General features: G+C 44.3%; 1 protein-coding gene across 1 annotated transcript in view; it reads left to right on the top strand.

Annotated features, from left to right (window-relative positions):
- The window catches only part of P3H2 (prolyl 3-hydroxylase 2), a 153,468-nt gene extending 139,111 nt beyond the window's left edge, over positions 1–14,357 (top strand). Inside the window, exons 9-15 of the mRNA XM_006740246.3 lie at positions 981–1,108; positions 1,683–1,778; positions 2,307–2,457; positions 3,313–3,430; positions 4,366–4,441; positions 8,872–9,012; positions 13,370–14,357. Coding sequence (XP_006740309.3) covers positions 981–1,108; positions 1,683–1,778; positions 2,307–2,457; positions 3,313–3,430; positions 4,366–4,441; positions 8,872–9,012; positions 13,370–13,462 — 803 coding nt within the window. The 3' untranslated portion in view covers positions 13,463–14,357. The remainder of the gene's footprint in view (positions 1–980; positions 1,109–1,682; positions 1,779–2,306; positions 2,458–3,312; positions 3,431–4,365; positions 4,442–8,871; positions 9,013–13,369) is intronic.
- Positions 14,358–16,416: the final 2,059 nt, after the last annotated feature.

Here is a 16,416-nt window from a genome sequence, read left to right as displayed (position 1 = left end):
CCAGGGCGAACTGTTGTTACTAACAGGCACATGTCAGGTCCCTTAGGAGTCTTATAAAGAGCAGAAAAACTTTCTTCCTCTCTGTTCAGTTTTTTAGTTCAAGCTGGTTGCACTGTGTTATAGCTGGAGATTTCCTCACCAACAGAGGCTTTGTCCTTCAGTCCTATCCTCTGTGAGGAAAGAGCCTGGTCATGTCTAGATTTTGTAATTAACCACCTAAAGCATGACCCCAAAGCATCACCTTCTGAAAAGCCTACATGGGCTAATTTCATAAAGTTGTGGGCTCCATCCAGGGAGAGAACAGGTGCCTATAGGAAACCTTCCCGTGCAAAGAGAGCAATATAAAGGTTTGCCCGGAGAACAGAGAAAAATAAATATTCCACAAACAAGACTGTGTAGAGTCAGTTAGTTGGTGGGAAGAAGACTAGGAAGGAGGTGGCTGGCTTGGGTGTGACTGTCCTGATGGTGCATTTACCAGCTGAGTTTTCTAGTGAAGATATTTCTCTCCATACCAGTGAGACTGTGGTGTGTATGTCACATGTGGGGGCACAAACACATGATCCAGTAATGTGATGTTGTAGCAGAGTTAGGAACCAAAGGTTGTGGAGAAGGGCGTGTGCAGTTGCCGAGAGAATTCTGGAAGGTCTTCTCCGAGCAGCATCCTGTGATATTCCCAGTCTGCTTTGCAAGATCATCCCTGGAATCAAAGGAAAAGATAGTGTATCAAACCCACAATACTATACAAGTGTGACATTATTGTGATGTTATGGAGAAACATCTTCAGATATCTGGTCTTCAGACATCTGTCTTTTCCCTGAATCCATATTGTACTTAGCAAGCTTCCAGTGTGTCTTTGCATTCTTAAGTATTCATGAGCAAAGTGATTCTCATGAATTTCTCATTAAAAACCGGCAGGTGTTCTGTGCTTCCCTCCTTGGGAACAGAGGGAACAGAGAAGATGATGTGTTCTGTCTCTTCAGGTGGCCCTCTGCTCTATGAGAACATCACATTTGTCTATAACTCGGAGCAGCTGAACGGGACTCAGCGGGTTCTCCTGGATAACGTCCTGTCGGAAGAACAGTGCCGGGAGCTCCACAGCGTGGCCAGTGTGAGGACCCAAGAGGTGGGGTGGGGGGAGGAGGGAGCCTGAGGGTGCCAGCCTGGTGGGAGCCCTGGAGCTCTCTCGTCCTAGTCTCACTTGGAGTCAGGAAACCAGGCCTGAAACGTCACTTTCTTTAGGACAAGGACCTCGATGTGGGGGCATTTTCATAGCCTGGTTTGGGCTGATTTGAATTTTGTTTAGATCTGGACACAGCTCATGGATCTGGAATAGTTAGTGGCTTAATACATAGGACAATGCCATTCAGCATGTGCCCTGCCTACCTTATGAAGTCACTGGGAAATCTCTTTATTTTAATGGATAATTAACTAATATATTAATCATTTATAGCCTACCTATTTCTACAAAAACTGGTATTTCATGATGAACATGTAGAGTGAAGTTTAAATGAAGATATCTCTTTTGATTGGAAGGATTAATGATACCAGGATCTTGGTACAAAATAGGGATGGTTCTGAGTATTGACTGCGGTCCTTAGCTTCCTGGCAGTCAAGGCAAAAAGGGAAAGCTGATGAAGTCATTGCTGTCATTAATAAAGCATCTTTTTATATTTTGCTGCCAGGGAATCATGCTTGTTGGTGATGGATACAGAGGAAAAACTTCACCCCATACACCCAATGAGAAGTTTGAAGGTGCAACCGTCCTGAAAGCACTCAAAGTAAAGTCGTAGCTTCTTTTGGGTTTGGGTTCCTAAGCATTATCAGATACCTTCTGTGCATTACAGGTACAGGAAAGAGGAGAGTCCAGACTGTAGACCTGTCAGGAGAGATGAAGGGAGCAAGTATGAAATGACATCTCCATTGTTTTAAATCATTCCTGATTCCTTCACTGAGTTATCAACTTATCAAACTTTTTATCTCCTAAATTCATATCTCACAAATAATACATAGTCCCCCCTGTCCTCAAGGAGCTCCTGGTGCGATGGCGAAAACATACTGAACCACATGATGATTCTGCACCACACCAAGGGTTGTTGGGGAGGTAGCTTTCAGTGTTCTCACTGTGATTAGGAAGGATGAATTTCAATGGCTTATTTTACTAACCAGAATCCTCGAGCATGTGGTCGTATTCCCACTGGTCAACGCAGACTTGACCATCCTTATATTGCCTTACTGAAACCTAGTGTCTGTTTTTCTCAAGCCTTCCGATCAACCCAGTGCAATCTCATGTTCTTCTTTGTCTTCAGTTTGGTTACGAAGGCCGAGTTCCACTGAAGAGTGCCCGTCTGTTTTATGACATCAGTGAGAAGGCTCGAAAGATTGTAGAATCCTATTTCATGCTGAACTCAACCCTGTATTTTTCTTATACACACATGGTCTGCCGAACTGCTCTGTCTGGTAAGATTCCAGAGTCTGAACTTGTTCCCTCCTACCCAGGGTGAAATGAGAAAGAAAACAATGTAAAACAAAGTTCTGTTACATTTTAGACTCATGGTTTAGCAAAGTTCTAAATTCCCCAAACAGAAGAAGCTTGTTCACTCTTTTCTCCCCCTTTCCTCTTCTCCTTTCTGGCCCCCTCAAGTTCCAGAAGGCCATTGCTCTGCCTGTCTTTCCTTTCAAAACTATTTTCCTTACTTGCTTAAAGTCACACAAAGAAAGACTTTCCTGCTTTAGGTTTTACTTTCCAGGGAACCAGGAACCTGAAGATTATAGTCCCCCATCACGCCCCCAAAGCATTAAGTGGTTGCTTAGAAGATGAAGGGATTGTTGAAAGAAGTGTTCTTAAAAAGGCAGAGACCGCCTCACTCCCGGCTGTCATGATTTCTCCCCTAGATCTTCTCTTCCACACTCTGTTGAGTAGGAGGGGAGGAAGGATGTCATGGGAGGAGACTTTGACACATGAACTTTCAGCTGAATCAGCCTTTTCTTTTTACATCTTCTTTTCACCCCTCTCATTTGCCTGCCCCACATGAGGTCCGACCCATGGAATGCATGGAATTTCTACTATGTATCTTCATATCAAGAAACTTTTATAGCAAAACAGGCAGGCGTGATTTGTCCATGGTTTTACATCAAGTTTGCACCAAAGCAGGACCCGTCTCCTGACTGCTTAGTCGGTTCGTTCATCTCTGTGGGTCTATCTTGTGTCTCAAATTTGCAAAGGCCAGCAGCGATGGGAGAAGACAGGTTGTCAGCTTTGCTGTTGGAGGTTCCTGCTCTCCTGTCATTCTCACCAGTTCCCTTTTCCGGCAGGTCAGCAGGATAGAAGAACTGACCTCAGTCACCCCATCCATGCCGACAACTGCCTGTTGGATCCTGAGGCCAACGAATGCTGGAAGGAGCCTCCTGCTTACACGTTCCGGGACTATAGGTACAACCAGCACTGCCTTCACAACCAAGCTTTTGTCCAACAGTTGCCAACTACCCATGGAAACTAGAAAACTGATATGTTTGGCTTGTCATCATATTCATCTTGATGAAGCAGAGATTCTCAAATACCCTCCTGAAGCAGCTGACACAACCAGGAAGTGACTTGATCGTCTCAGATTTTACCTTGAGAAGCCAAGCACATTCTGTTGCATCGGAATCCACAAAATCTCATTTTGTTTTCATATAAAAAGTAAAGCTTTCTTTGTTGATCATTTGGTTTTCACTGAAGTGTATCCCTTGTGGGTTGCGTATCTCAGTCTGAGAACCCAAGGATACGCTGTGTCCCAATGCACACAGGGATCTTACAGTATCACTCACCAATGTCTGCCTTTTATAAACAAGAAACTGGAAACTCGGAGGAAAAATTAGGTGATATTGTAGGGCCCAAAGAGAAGTCACCATGTATATAATAGTGGTTTATTACTACTGCAGCGTGCACCATACAAAAAACATTTATTGAACAACCCTATCCACAAAGCAAGACTACACCTTTTGGAGCTCTCTAGCTCCTTCGGGAGGAACTAACATCCTTTCAAGTTACAAGCATAAGAGGGAAGAGGAGAATGATAAGTAGCATGGGCAGGTTCAAAGGGGTAGATTAAATCTAATTAGGTTTTCTTGGGAAAAAGTGAAATGTGCGATAAAATTTGAAATATGATTAAAATGTTAGCATAAGTGAAACAGATAAATACTTCAGGGGTACGACCCAAACTGTATCTGATCTTTTTAGGGTTAGGAGGGTCAGTAATTTCAATGTCCAGTTCAAAGGAAACTTAACCAATCAGGCTGGTCAGTTTATTACATCTCTGGTATTCTCTGACAAAGCTGTTGTAAGCACGTAATAGTACAAATGGTTTTCTATTTTTTTTCTTCTAGTGCTCTCCTGTATATGAATGATGACTTTGAAGGAGGAGAGTTCATTTTCACTGAGATGGATGCCAAGACTGTGACTGTAAGTAAACCTATACAGGCAAGTTTTTGTAGCATTTCTTCATCTCAAGCTTGCTGTTTTCCAAGGATTCACAGACTGTTGGACTTCAAATAGCTGAGCTTGAGAATTCAAGAGATGCACAGGGGCCCAGCAAATGTATGCATCCTAAAATGTTAGAGATGGACTCATCAATAAAATCTTCCAGTCCATTTTACAGATGGGTAATTTAAAGAGTAGGTATATGAAGCAACTGCTCATGATTAGATAGCTAGTTAGTGTTAGACCTGCAACCGGAACTTAGGTCTTCTGATTCTTTGTCAGGTAGTCTGAGGGAAACATAAAAACACCTATTTCTAAGTCATCCATGCCTAGGACTAGACAAATGGGTTCTATAGGATAGTTTTCGAGCAACCTGGTGTTCTCCATGCTTATACTGAGTATTGGGCTCTAGACCCCTAGTTATCAAAATTACTATATATGTGTGTATGGGTATATATGCTTATGGCTGCAAGTAATCCTATACATGAAAATTGATACATACACATCACACACACACACACACACACACACACACACACACTATAGATGAGATTCTGAACACACCTTTGTAGGTAAAAATCAACAGTTAATTTCAACTACCATCTTCCTAGGCAAAGCAGTGCCTTTGGAAAACCAGTCCACTGGGTTATAGACCATTTAGCCAGCATCTTTTGGATTTTAAGCCAAAGAGTATAAACCATGGTAGAAAAATATATTTTCCAGTTGAGGATGTAATTGAATTGTAAATAGATTATGAGATACATCTTTCCTCCATATAAAATCTAAATAGTTGAGGCATGTATCTGACAAACTTCAAGGATTTTGTCTTATACATACTCTTTTCACTGCTTTTTCTGAGTATTATGTTTTCCCTCTCCTATTTTGTAGGAGACACCCATATATCATTTATGGCATACTGGTGGGGTATAAGCAGATGATATAAAAAATTCTGTACTACTGGATTTAAAAGGGAACCCTATGGAGATTCAGGTTAAAATTGTCCAGAAACATTGGAATAATTAAGAAAAAATATTTCGTACCATTTTACGCAATAATGTGTATCTAAAAGGTTATGATGCCTCATGCTTTGTTGTAAAAGCTTAAGTATCAACAGATTCATTATCTGGAAAACTAAATCAAGATTGATGATCCGGGTTGCTTCTAATCCTGACACAAAATTATCATTTTTTTTTTTAAAGTCTCTGTGCAGAAAGCTCTGAGCTCTGCTAACACTAGAACAGATTTTAAAATGCTTCCAGCTCACACAGTTGGAAAGAAAATCAGACAGGTGGTTGAAAAGATTTCTTTGCTTCTACTCCATCTAGTGGCCATATTTGGAAATGCTTAATGTTTGAAAGCAAGTGATGCCTGGAATACCATGTAAGAATCAGTAATTCATTAATTGTTGAATGCAAGTTAACTGTAATTCTGCTGTTTAAAGATGTGAAAGCAGATAATACTGCTTTCATATAGCTGTACTTTTAAGAGAAAGGTGTAACTATTTTAAAACGTACTGAATCTAACCCTCACCACCACCCCTAAAAAATAGAAAAACCGATTAAACAGTGTTTTGATTGAAAAGCTCCAAGTTGATAGATTCATTTTCCCAAGTTAGCTCTACTTCATATTAATACATATGGTGGAGTTTTTAGAGGATTTTGTAAATAATTAAAATTCTTAGGTAATCAGTTGGGACTGATACAAAGAGAAATGGATAATTTTACTTTTCAGCTTTCCTTTCTTTGACATAAGGGACAAATGAAGCAGAGAAGTGGCCCAACTTGGGGCTACACAAGGAAAAAAGTCCTCTAAGTTCTTTACTTTGGAAAAATCTGGGAATTACACAATTAACTGAACGGTGGCTAAAGATTTACATTCATTCAAGACAAATAGAGCACAAAGGCTTCTCTGACTTTGAATCATCAGTTAGATGGAAAGCAAAAGGAATTTTTTTTATCATACTTGGAAATACATAGATTATGTTCAACAGCAGCATATTTGTGAAACATGAGTATTTTGGGATTTGGGTTTCACTGTACAAGTTTGAGAGAGGTGAAATTTAATAATTTCTATTTGCGGAGCACCTGGGTGGCTCAGTCTTTAAGTGTCTGCCTTCGGCTCAGGTCATGGTCCCAGGGTCCTGGGATCGAACCCCGCATCGGGCTCCCTGCTCGGCGGGAAGCCTGCTTCTCCCTCTCCCTCTCAACCTGCTTATGTTCCTTCTCTCGCTGTCTCTCTTTCTGCCAAATAAATAAAATCTTTAAAAAAATAATTTCTATTTGCTTCACAAAAAATTAAATTCAATATAGAACTGTGCTCCAGAAGTATATTTACAATCATCTAAACTTCAGGACATATTTTTCTATAGAAGTTATGTCATACATGAAGCTTGTTTATTCCTTTCCGTGGCTGATATATAACAGGTGACGCTCTCCATTTGGTAAGACTGGTCACAGAGACTTCTGTGAACCTACATACCTATGATCAATTCCAAATGCTTCAGGTAGCTGATAGCTTCTTCTCCTAAACTTTCCCAAGTTCTTCATGTGTAAAAATACTTTGAATTCATCCAGTTCCATCGGAGATAAAGCATCAAGTTGTCCCCACACCCTGTGTTTAATATTGTAAAATGTTACTGCTGACACTTGATAATCACATAGAAGCAATGGTGCCCACGTGTGCTTGAGTGAGCCCTGACCAGCACCTGGGAATGAGCTGCCCAGAAAACTCGAAACTGGATCTTAAAGCTGTGAGTAGACCAAGGCTTTCCTACCTACTTCATATGTTTCAAGCATCATTTATTTTTTTTGTTTCCATGTGGAAACTTACAACAGATTCCTTCTCCAGGAAAATGAAATCAGATTGATACCAAGGGCACCCTTAAGGAGTGAATTCTCTAGATTTGCATCCGAAGTCACCTTGACAAAGCTGCAGAAGTAAAGCAACTCTCTCCAGCAAAGACAAATCATTTCTCAATTATTGTGAATAGAAGAGTAACCAGAAGCTGACTGCTTTTCTCTGCTCATCACACACACACACATACACACACACACAGACAGGTTTCAGACTTCTTGACTCCTCCATCTCCCTCTGACCTTCCATGTGTATCTTACCGTCTAGGGGTCCCTGTGTTAGGTAGCATCCAAGGACCTCAGGAAATTTTCCAAATATTGTTCCTGAAGCTGGCAGTGGAAACACATAGCCATCCCCTTTTATGGTGAAGGAAACCAAAGGTTTTTCTAATGAGCATGTATCAATCCAAGTCAGTGCAGAAGATAACTAGTTAAAATGAGCCCTGGGCACCTGGGTGGCTCAGTCGGTTAAGCGTCTGCCTTGGGCTCAGGTCATGATCCCAGGGTCCTGGGATAGAGCCCCACATCCGGCTCCTTGCTCAGTGGGGAGTTGACAGGCTTCTTCCTCTGCCTCTCCCCCTGGTTTGTGCTCTCTCTCTCGCTCACTCTCTCTCTCTCTGTCTCTCAAAATAAATAAAATCTTTAAAAAAAATAAAATAAAATGAGCTCATCTCATCAAATGGTAGAATGGTACCACTTTTTTTTTTCTTTTACTTTACTTTTCTAAGCTCTGTTATGGAATGAGTAATGTGTCTGTGTTTCTCAAGAAAGAAAAATGAACTCTACTGACACCAGACGCTTCTTAAATACAGACGCCAGGCCTCTTACATTCTGTTGCTTCAGTTCCCCCGTTCGGAGAGCCCGCTCACGTGATCTCCCACGCCGGCTCCCTAGCGGTGCTGCTTTTCTCTCTGCTGTCTTCTACTCAACATTAGTGAGCAGTTTCACCTGAGCACTGCACAAGGTTGGCAGGACCGTGTTAGTCATTTCAGAGCCTGGAGGCCACGGACTAGGTCTCCCCAAGGAGGGGAGTGTTCTCATTACTGGAGGTATTAAAGCGTTCACTGAGGACCACTGGGCAGGAATACTGTAGTGCGAATTAAAGTAGCATATGACATTAGACTTGGCTTTTAAAAATCTCTGTGTTATGAAAGGCTCACAAGCCAAACACCTACGATTCAGGCATGGGAAAGGGTGCACCCATAGGGCCACTACCTAGATCAATAATAAAAATGTACCAGCACTCCTGCACTCCTTAATTTGTTTTTGTCATTCCGCGAATATTAAATGGGCCTCTGCCATAGGCCAGATACCGTGCTAGGGCTCAAGGCCGGGAGCCAGCCATTTTACCTGAACACTTTTATGTCTGAATCACACATTGTCCTGAACTTACCTTTGTTTTACGGGTGAGGAAATTGAACCAATCTATCTACCCCAGTCCCAGGATTCCATTATTCTTTGATTCAAAACTTGACCTAAAAAATCCCATAGAAGGGTAGAGAAAGGGATCGTAGAAATGCTCATAATACGGAAAGTCTTAATTTTCACGTTCTTCCTTAGGCCTCTATCAAACCAAAGTGTGGGCGTATGATCAGCTTCTCGTCTGGAGGAGAGAACCCGCATGGAGTGAAGGCGGTCACCAAGGGCCAGAGGTGTGCTGTGGCTCTGTGGTTTACCTTGGACCCACTTTATAGAGAGCTGGTGAGTCTGTGGCCCACCCAGAAGGCCAATCAGATGTTCCAAAGACCTGCTTTGTAAACTGATTTATCTGAAAAGTCCTTGAATTGATCCATAACCTTTCAGGGATCTTAGAGATCATAAAAATCAATCAGTCAATCAATCAAACTATTACAGAGTCCTTTCTTTCTGGTTTCCAACACTGGCTGTGTTTTCTAAGCAAGAATAGATTTTCCTGTTCAGATCCACGATGAAGCAATTAACACATCTGCTGTGTGTAGTGTGAGTTTGAGAGAACGAAGAGGGGCTAGGAAGGCAACTCTTGATCAGATGGGTTCCTTTTTCTTTTTTTTTTTTTAAAGATTTTATTTATTTATTTGAGACAGAGAGAATGAGAGACAGAGGGCAGGAGAGGGAGGAGGGTCAGAGGGAGAAGCAGACTCCCTGCTGAGCAGGGAGCCCGACGCGGGACTCGATCCCGGGACTCCAGGATCACGAGCCGAGCCGAAGGCAGTCGCCCAACCAACTGAGCCACCCAGGCGCCCCCAGATGGGTTCTAATAAGGGAATGTTTGTGGAAATAGAAATTGAAGTGATGTCTGGCAGTCTGTAGTTAGTCTTGAGCTTCTTACCAAACTGTGGCATCAGGAGAGAGGAACCATTTTCTACCGGGCACCAGGAAGACTGTTTTATTTTCTCAATAAATCATTAAAAAGAGCACTGAATCATTTATGAGACACATGTAGGAGACAGTGAGTCAACCTGAAAGTTTGTTGTTATTTACTATTATTAACCTAAACATTGCATATTAACATATTGTTATCATATTGGAAGTAGACTCTTAACCTGGATCCCATCCTCCTGGATGCCCCTGGCCAGAGCTTATGGTCTCTCTCTATGAGGCTGCAGAGGGAGGAGTTAAGACCAATGGGTATAAGCCCGTGGAAGGAAAATGTCAGCTCAACATGGGAATGACTTTCAAATTGTCGCCACTGCTTGGTGGCATTGTCTGCCTCAGAAGTAGCAAGTTCATTTTCACTCACGTCAAAGCCTCGGCAACAGCTTGGCATGGGATGCTGACGTTGAAACTGAAACTTCACGGCAGGGGCTAAACTGGGGGTCTTTGGTCTCCTCCAGCCCCGGGTATTGGCGAGCTATGAAAATCTAGTCTTTATAATGGCATTCGATCGAGTTTTCTCTTTGGATACCTAAATTGGATCCAATTTAGTCAGAAACTTTAAAATTCATTCCTCTGTCTCACGCTTTTTGCCATTGGATCTAGCTCACACAGATTTCAGGCCGCATTCCGTAAGCATTCTTTCATGTACTTTGCAGATGTTTATGGAAGATCTCTGTGCCTGGGCAACTCTGCTAGGTAGGCCCTGGGGGTACAAGGATGACAAAGCACAGTCCATGACCATGAGGAGCTTGGAGAGGTCGACAAGGACATAGATCTAGGACAGCAGTGTGCATTTTGTAGGGGGCATCAAGGAAGACTGACTGATAGAGGCTCGCTCCCCACCGAGGAGCCAGGCACCTGAAGGGGCAAGAGTGTCCTCCTGGTCCTGGCCAGAGGTGAGGGGGCTGCTGGCAGAGCACGCAGTTCTGAAATCTTCAAGGAGCACTGAACAGCCTCCCTCAGCTGTGATTCCTTTCTTTCCTTGTGCTTGTCCACTCTAAAACACCAGCAAACCACCCCCCCCCGCCCCCGAACTGTTCTCTTGCACCAGAGAATCTAGGCAAATGAGCAGATGGGGAAGATGATAAATTCTTGGAACATCACCACACTCTTTTCCCTTTAGTGTTCAATTCAGCAAACACTGAGTCCGTTTCATTACTCAGGATCCCAACCATCTCTTCCAAGATATTTTCCATCAAATAAAGGGACACAAAGTAAATTCTCATGGCTCCTTCCTAATCCAGAGTGTTAGGAAACTTCTCCAGAATCCAGGCAGTAGTGGCATCTAGTGGTCACAGGAGGGAATGACCAGAACCTCTTCAGCAACTACTAGAAAATTTAGCCTATGGGATTCCCAGACTTGGCTCCGCATTGTAATCAGCTAGGGAGTTTTACAAACTGCTGACATCTGTCTCCATCCTCAAACATTCTGGCTAAATTGATAAGGAGTGTGACCTGGGTATGGAGAGCTTGAAAAGCTCCCCAGGTAATTCGAATGTGCAATAAACTTTGGGAGTCCTGAGTTAGGCGCCTCTTCTCAGATTGAATCCCTGAGCAAGCCTATGGAGGAGTCAACAGAGCTGGCAGATTTCCCTGCTTGTTCTAGATTGTTTTAAAGGTTATCAGTTCGCAAAGTGTAGTTAGCATTGTAAACTCCGAAGGATGCACAATACAGAAGCTTCAGTTCCTTGGACGTGGAGTTCCAGCTCAGGAACTTCTTCCCTTTCGGGAGAGACATGATTGCAAGGGTCTCTTGCAGCAGTCAGATCTGAAAGTTTGTATCAGTTTTGCACATCAGTTTGTTAAGCAGAAAGTTGTCGTTCCCATGTTCGTAAAGTAGTCCTCAGGCATCTTACTTTGCATGACATCAATTTAGCTTTCTTATTTAGTATATTTAGTCCCTTTGGTTGTCTTTATGGAGGCATCATTTTCAATGATACGTCTTGAATGGAAGGGCTTGTTTTCAAGTGATAAAACAGTTTTTCCATAACTTGCTGCACTTGGCATTGTGCTAGAGACTAGCAGTAGGGGGCGTGGACTACATAAGACATACCCCTATTTTCAAGGAGCTTGAGGTCAAAATGGAGACATAAGGTGAGGGCTAAAGTAATTAAAACACCAGGTAAAATTCAGTAAGATGCGACAAACTAGGTAAGAAACACCAATTCTATTCTAACTGGGAAAAGAAAGCCATGCGCCCTCCCCTGCTCCCCCTCCCCCCATTCTGGGAAGTTACAGGATAGGACAGACAATATGGTACCTCTAGTACATGCAGGATAGGAAGCTGCATCTAGACTACATGTCATGGACTGCAGTAGTGATAGAGAAGGTGAAAGAACATGGAAGGTTGGAGATGCCATTTAGAGGTAGATCAACTGGGCCTGCTGATGGTTTGATGTAGGGGGAAGGGAAAGCATTGGATATGATGGAAACATTCAGAAGGACCTTTAACCTAGACTAGGGCTAGGGATTTCTTTGAGAGTACGGGGCCTTGAAGTAAGTCGGGAAGTTACAGTATAAGGTGAGGTGAAAAGATAAGGCAAAGGGGAACCAAAGAAGAGAGGAGGGTCTAAATCAGGCAACTCCTTATAAGCACACCAAGGAGACTGGGCCTGGAACCTCAAACAAGAGGAACCCATGCAAGGGTTGTGAGCACGAACCCGACAGTGACGTGGTCGGGACTGAAATGCAGAGGACCCCTTAGAAGCATGTGCAAGTAGGGTGTGCAGTGGGGGTATGATTTGGAAGCTGCAGCAGTTGAACTAAGAGATGGTGAGAACCCATACCTGTGGTTCTCTAGTGGGAGCGATTTTGCTTCCTAGGGCACGTTCGGCAAGGTCTAGGGATGTTTTTGGTTGTTAAAACTTGGAGGGAGGTGCTACCAGGTCCCTGGAGTGGGCAGAGGTCAGGGCTGTTGCTAAAAATTCTACTAGGTGCAGGACCGCCCCCAACAACAAAGAATTCTCTGGTCAGGCGTGCCACGGTTGAGAAATCTGCCCTCAACTAAGACAACAGTAATGGGCCCTGTAAAGGGGTGGAAACATGAGGTGGAACAGACAGGACTTGGTGATTTATCAGATGGGCTGGGCTTTCAGGGCAAATGGGTGAGCAGAGGCGGTGTTTGCTGAGAGAGAGAATTGGCGAGCTGGACCGGAATAGGTGTGTGGGGGAGAAAACACTGACTCCAGCTGGAACGCTGATTGGAGCACTGAGTCGGAGATGCCTATTGAACCACAGCATAGAAAGGGTGTTCAGGATGCGTGGGTGGCTCACTTGGTTAAGCGACTGCCTTCGGCTCAGATCGTGATCCTGGAGTCCCGGGATCGAGTCCCGCATCGGGCTCCCTGCTCAGCGGGGAGTCTGCTTCTCCCTCTGACCCTCCTCCCTCTCGTGCTCTCTGTCTCTCATTCTCTCTCTCTCAAATAAATAAATAAAATCTTAAAAAAAAAAAAAAAAGAAAGGGTGTTCATCAGTTGAATACACAAGACTTCCAGGCAAGAGAGAAATCTTGGAAAGTTATTGCTTAGGACATAACGAAGTCAGGAGAAGCCAGCACTGGAGGGACGGGGATGAGGGTCAATCCTGAACTAGATCTAGCACCCATCTCTGCACAGATCGATGCCCGGAAGTGTTTGGGAAGCACCTGTCGCGGGGGCTGACCATGATTCCTGTAACAGAAATATATCCATTACCTGTTTTGCAGGAGCGAATACAGGCCGATGAAGTGATCGCCATCCTGGATCAGGAACAGCAAGGGAAGCATGAACTGAATATCAACCCCAAAGATGAGCTATAAAGATGAGGGAAAGAAAAGTTCTATCAGATATTTATTTAAATTGTTAATCTTATGAGAACCCTTTTATTTTTGTACAGAGCCACGGTATAAATTAACAGGTTAATCCAAGTCGCCAGATCCCCCTTCCATTCCTGAGGATACTCGCTTTGCCTCCCTCAGCCTGTCCGTCTTGGTTTCTCATCAGGTCGTCTCTCCCTTCCCCTCCGTGCACAGTCACGCACGCACGCGTGCATGTCGTTTGCTGCAGATCTGAGAGCTCAAGCAGAAAGAATAAGTTCATTCTTGGCGGAACTACACTTCTCTTGCATGCTCCAGTTCTAAAGTTAGCATGTGATTTGGACTCAGAAGTCTTTCTGGCCCCGTGCCCTTCAGCAACACCCTCTCCCAGTGTGGGGGGGCCATGAGCTGGAGTTCCAGGATCCCCCAGCAGGGTCTGCACTGCCTCGCGTGTCCCTGGATCCAGTTGGAAGAACGCTGCAGGAGGTGGAGGGGCCCAGCCTCGCCAGGGCCTTGGTGGACTTACTGGCCCTGGGATTTTCACCTGAGGACAGATTTACACTGGAAGCTTCGATTCCTCCTCCACAGTGCTCCAGAAAGGGCTGCCTGAAGACTTGTGTCTTTAAAAAAAGGTTGTTCAAGGGGTTGAAGTAGAAAGACTCTTCACCCCAGTGCCTTTGGAAGAAAATCTTCAATCCCACATGACTCGGAGCATCACCGACACGTTGCCTGAGCGTGGGGCCCATTGATGGGTAGGGGCATTTTGTAAGAAAAATGGATTTTGGACTGATTCCCATCCTCAGCTACATGTATTTTGGTCCCCCCTCATCTTGGCTGCTGTCCAGTTTACAGATTCGTGCTTGGGTCTGATTGTTTAATACAGGGAGCCTGATCCTAACATCTGGCATTTATTTTTCTTCTCCCAAACGTTTGGTGTATCCTCAGGTAATGGTTTTGTGACTTTGGGGCAGCCCAGGGACAGCACTGGGCTCTGGCTTGTTTGGCTGGCAGATGCTTCAGGGCCACAAGGAAAGTGGAAACACTGCTTTTGAAGGCACGGAAATGGTTAGCAGAGGTGTTCGTCCAGAGAACGTGTGGTCCTTGGCCAGAATTCTAAGGAAGCCCTGCAGAGACATTATTCGGGGTGGGGCTGGGGTTGTTCTAGCCTTGGGAAGCCTGCTAACCGGTGGGAGATTACTTGCCTCTGTGAGGGGCTCTAGTAGGGGTAGTAGTTCTTAAGAAAACCAGTAGATCTAAACATCCTCTGAAAAATCACATTTATTGGTTGCCATTTATGATCTTGGTTGATGGTTAAGCACATTCATCCTTTGAGACCGAAAAATTGAGTCACAGTGAGTTATGTGATTTCCATCTGATTTCCACTCAACCTTCAGCTGGGAGAAGGGAAGGAGCATTAGGTTGTAATCCCAGCTGGATCCAGTATGCCCTGCTGTGTGACCTGGAGCTACTGTCTCTCCCTTTCTGGGCTTCAGTTTCCTTATCTGAAAATGACATAACAGGTTAAATTGCTCCCAAAAGCCCTTCCGCCTCTTGCTTTAAATACAACACAAACAATGAACCATGGAACACTACATCAAAAACTAATGATGTACTCTAGGGTGACTAACATAACATAATAAAATAAAATAAAATTTAAAAAGAAAGAAAGAATAAATAACAACGCAAAGCAAATCAAAGGCAAAAACAAAGCCAATTTTAGAAATAGGCACCGATACAACCAAATTTACTTCTGCAAACATTTTGAGACTTGTGAATGGGTTTCCTATGTGTCTCTGTGATTTTTAAAACTTTAGCCCAATTTTAGGGCTGAAACTCCCTGAGCTTTGAAAAGGTAGATCTCTGTTTGCCGTCTCACCGAGAAGTGTTTGCTGGCACGCAGATTTGCTGATAGGAGAATCTGGGCAAGATCTAATTTCTGTTTTCTGGCAACGAGGCGTCAACAAAGAAAACAGGCTTTGGCTCCGTGTACTCCCGCGTCCTGGGTGCTGTGGGAGCTCCGGCAGAGGCAGGGACTCGGGCGCAGGTGTGGAGATTCTGCCCCACGGAAAGTGGGTGACAGCCTCCAGAGCTGTGGCGCGGGTCCGCATCTTGTGCCATGTGCTGATTGCACAGAGCAGTGATTCCTGTTTTTCAGGTTGTCCATCCTGTTGTACCCCTGGGACAGCGTGTATCCACTAGAGGATTTACCTTTTAATCTGCTCCCCATCAAACCATACATAATCGTATTCAGATAGTTAGGGAGTGTCTGCGGAGGACTTGAGACCAATCTGAGCCAGGGCTGCTGAGGGGAGTTATGTGAGAAGGCCCGACCAGGGGCGTGGGGGCACTGAGGTCCTGGCCCAGGGCGGCGGCCGCTAGAGGAAAGGCTGCCCTTTTCGATTTGGCCAGAGAAGGTGCTTGCTCCCCAGTCTCTGGACCCGGAGAGCTGTGTCTATACAGAAAGGGTGCATGTTTCTGATTCACTCAGCAGTGCTGTGTGCTAGAGACAGCCCCGGCTGAAAGGCCCACTTTCTAGGACCTCAAGCCCAGGCCTCTTCAGCTCAGCTGCACTTGGGAAACTACCACTTGTCTGATGACCGTTGGGTGAAAAGCCTGCAGTCTCACAAAGCTTTGACTTTCACCCTCTTACTGCGCTGGGTGCTTATAACACAGAGCATGCTCCCACGCTAGTACTCGGGGAGTTGTTCTGGGTACAGATCCTGAGGCCCACTTTCCAGATGAGGAAATGGACAGCAGGGAAGGGAGGTTGGAGCCTGTGATCACTCAGCTTGGAATGTCTGTGTGTGAGCTAGGAGCACAGCCTTTTGAAGAGGACGGAGAAAAAAAATGCCAGGGTTGTTTGCTCCCTTGGCCATGCTTTCAGGCATATTAAATATAAAATGATACAATAATGTGAAGAGAAAACTACAATTTTTATAAAATCTGAACTTTTGCTC

This window comes from Leptonychotes weddellii, chromosome 1, assembly GCF_054177405.1.
Source record: "Leptonychotes weddellii isolate Sample4059 chromosome 1, ASM5417740v2, whole genome shotgun sequence".
Taxonomy (NCBI): domain Eukaryota; kingdom Metazoa; phylum Chordata; class Mammalia; order Carnivora; family Phocidae; genus Leptonychotes; species Leptonychotes weddellii.
The sequence above is the reverse complement of the archived record's forward strand: the minus strand, read 5'-3'. Positions and strand labels throughout refer to the sequence as shown.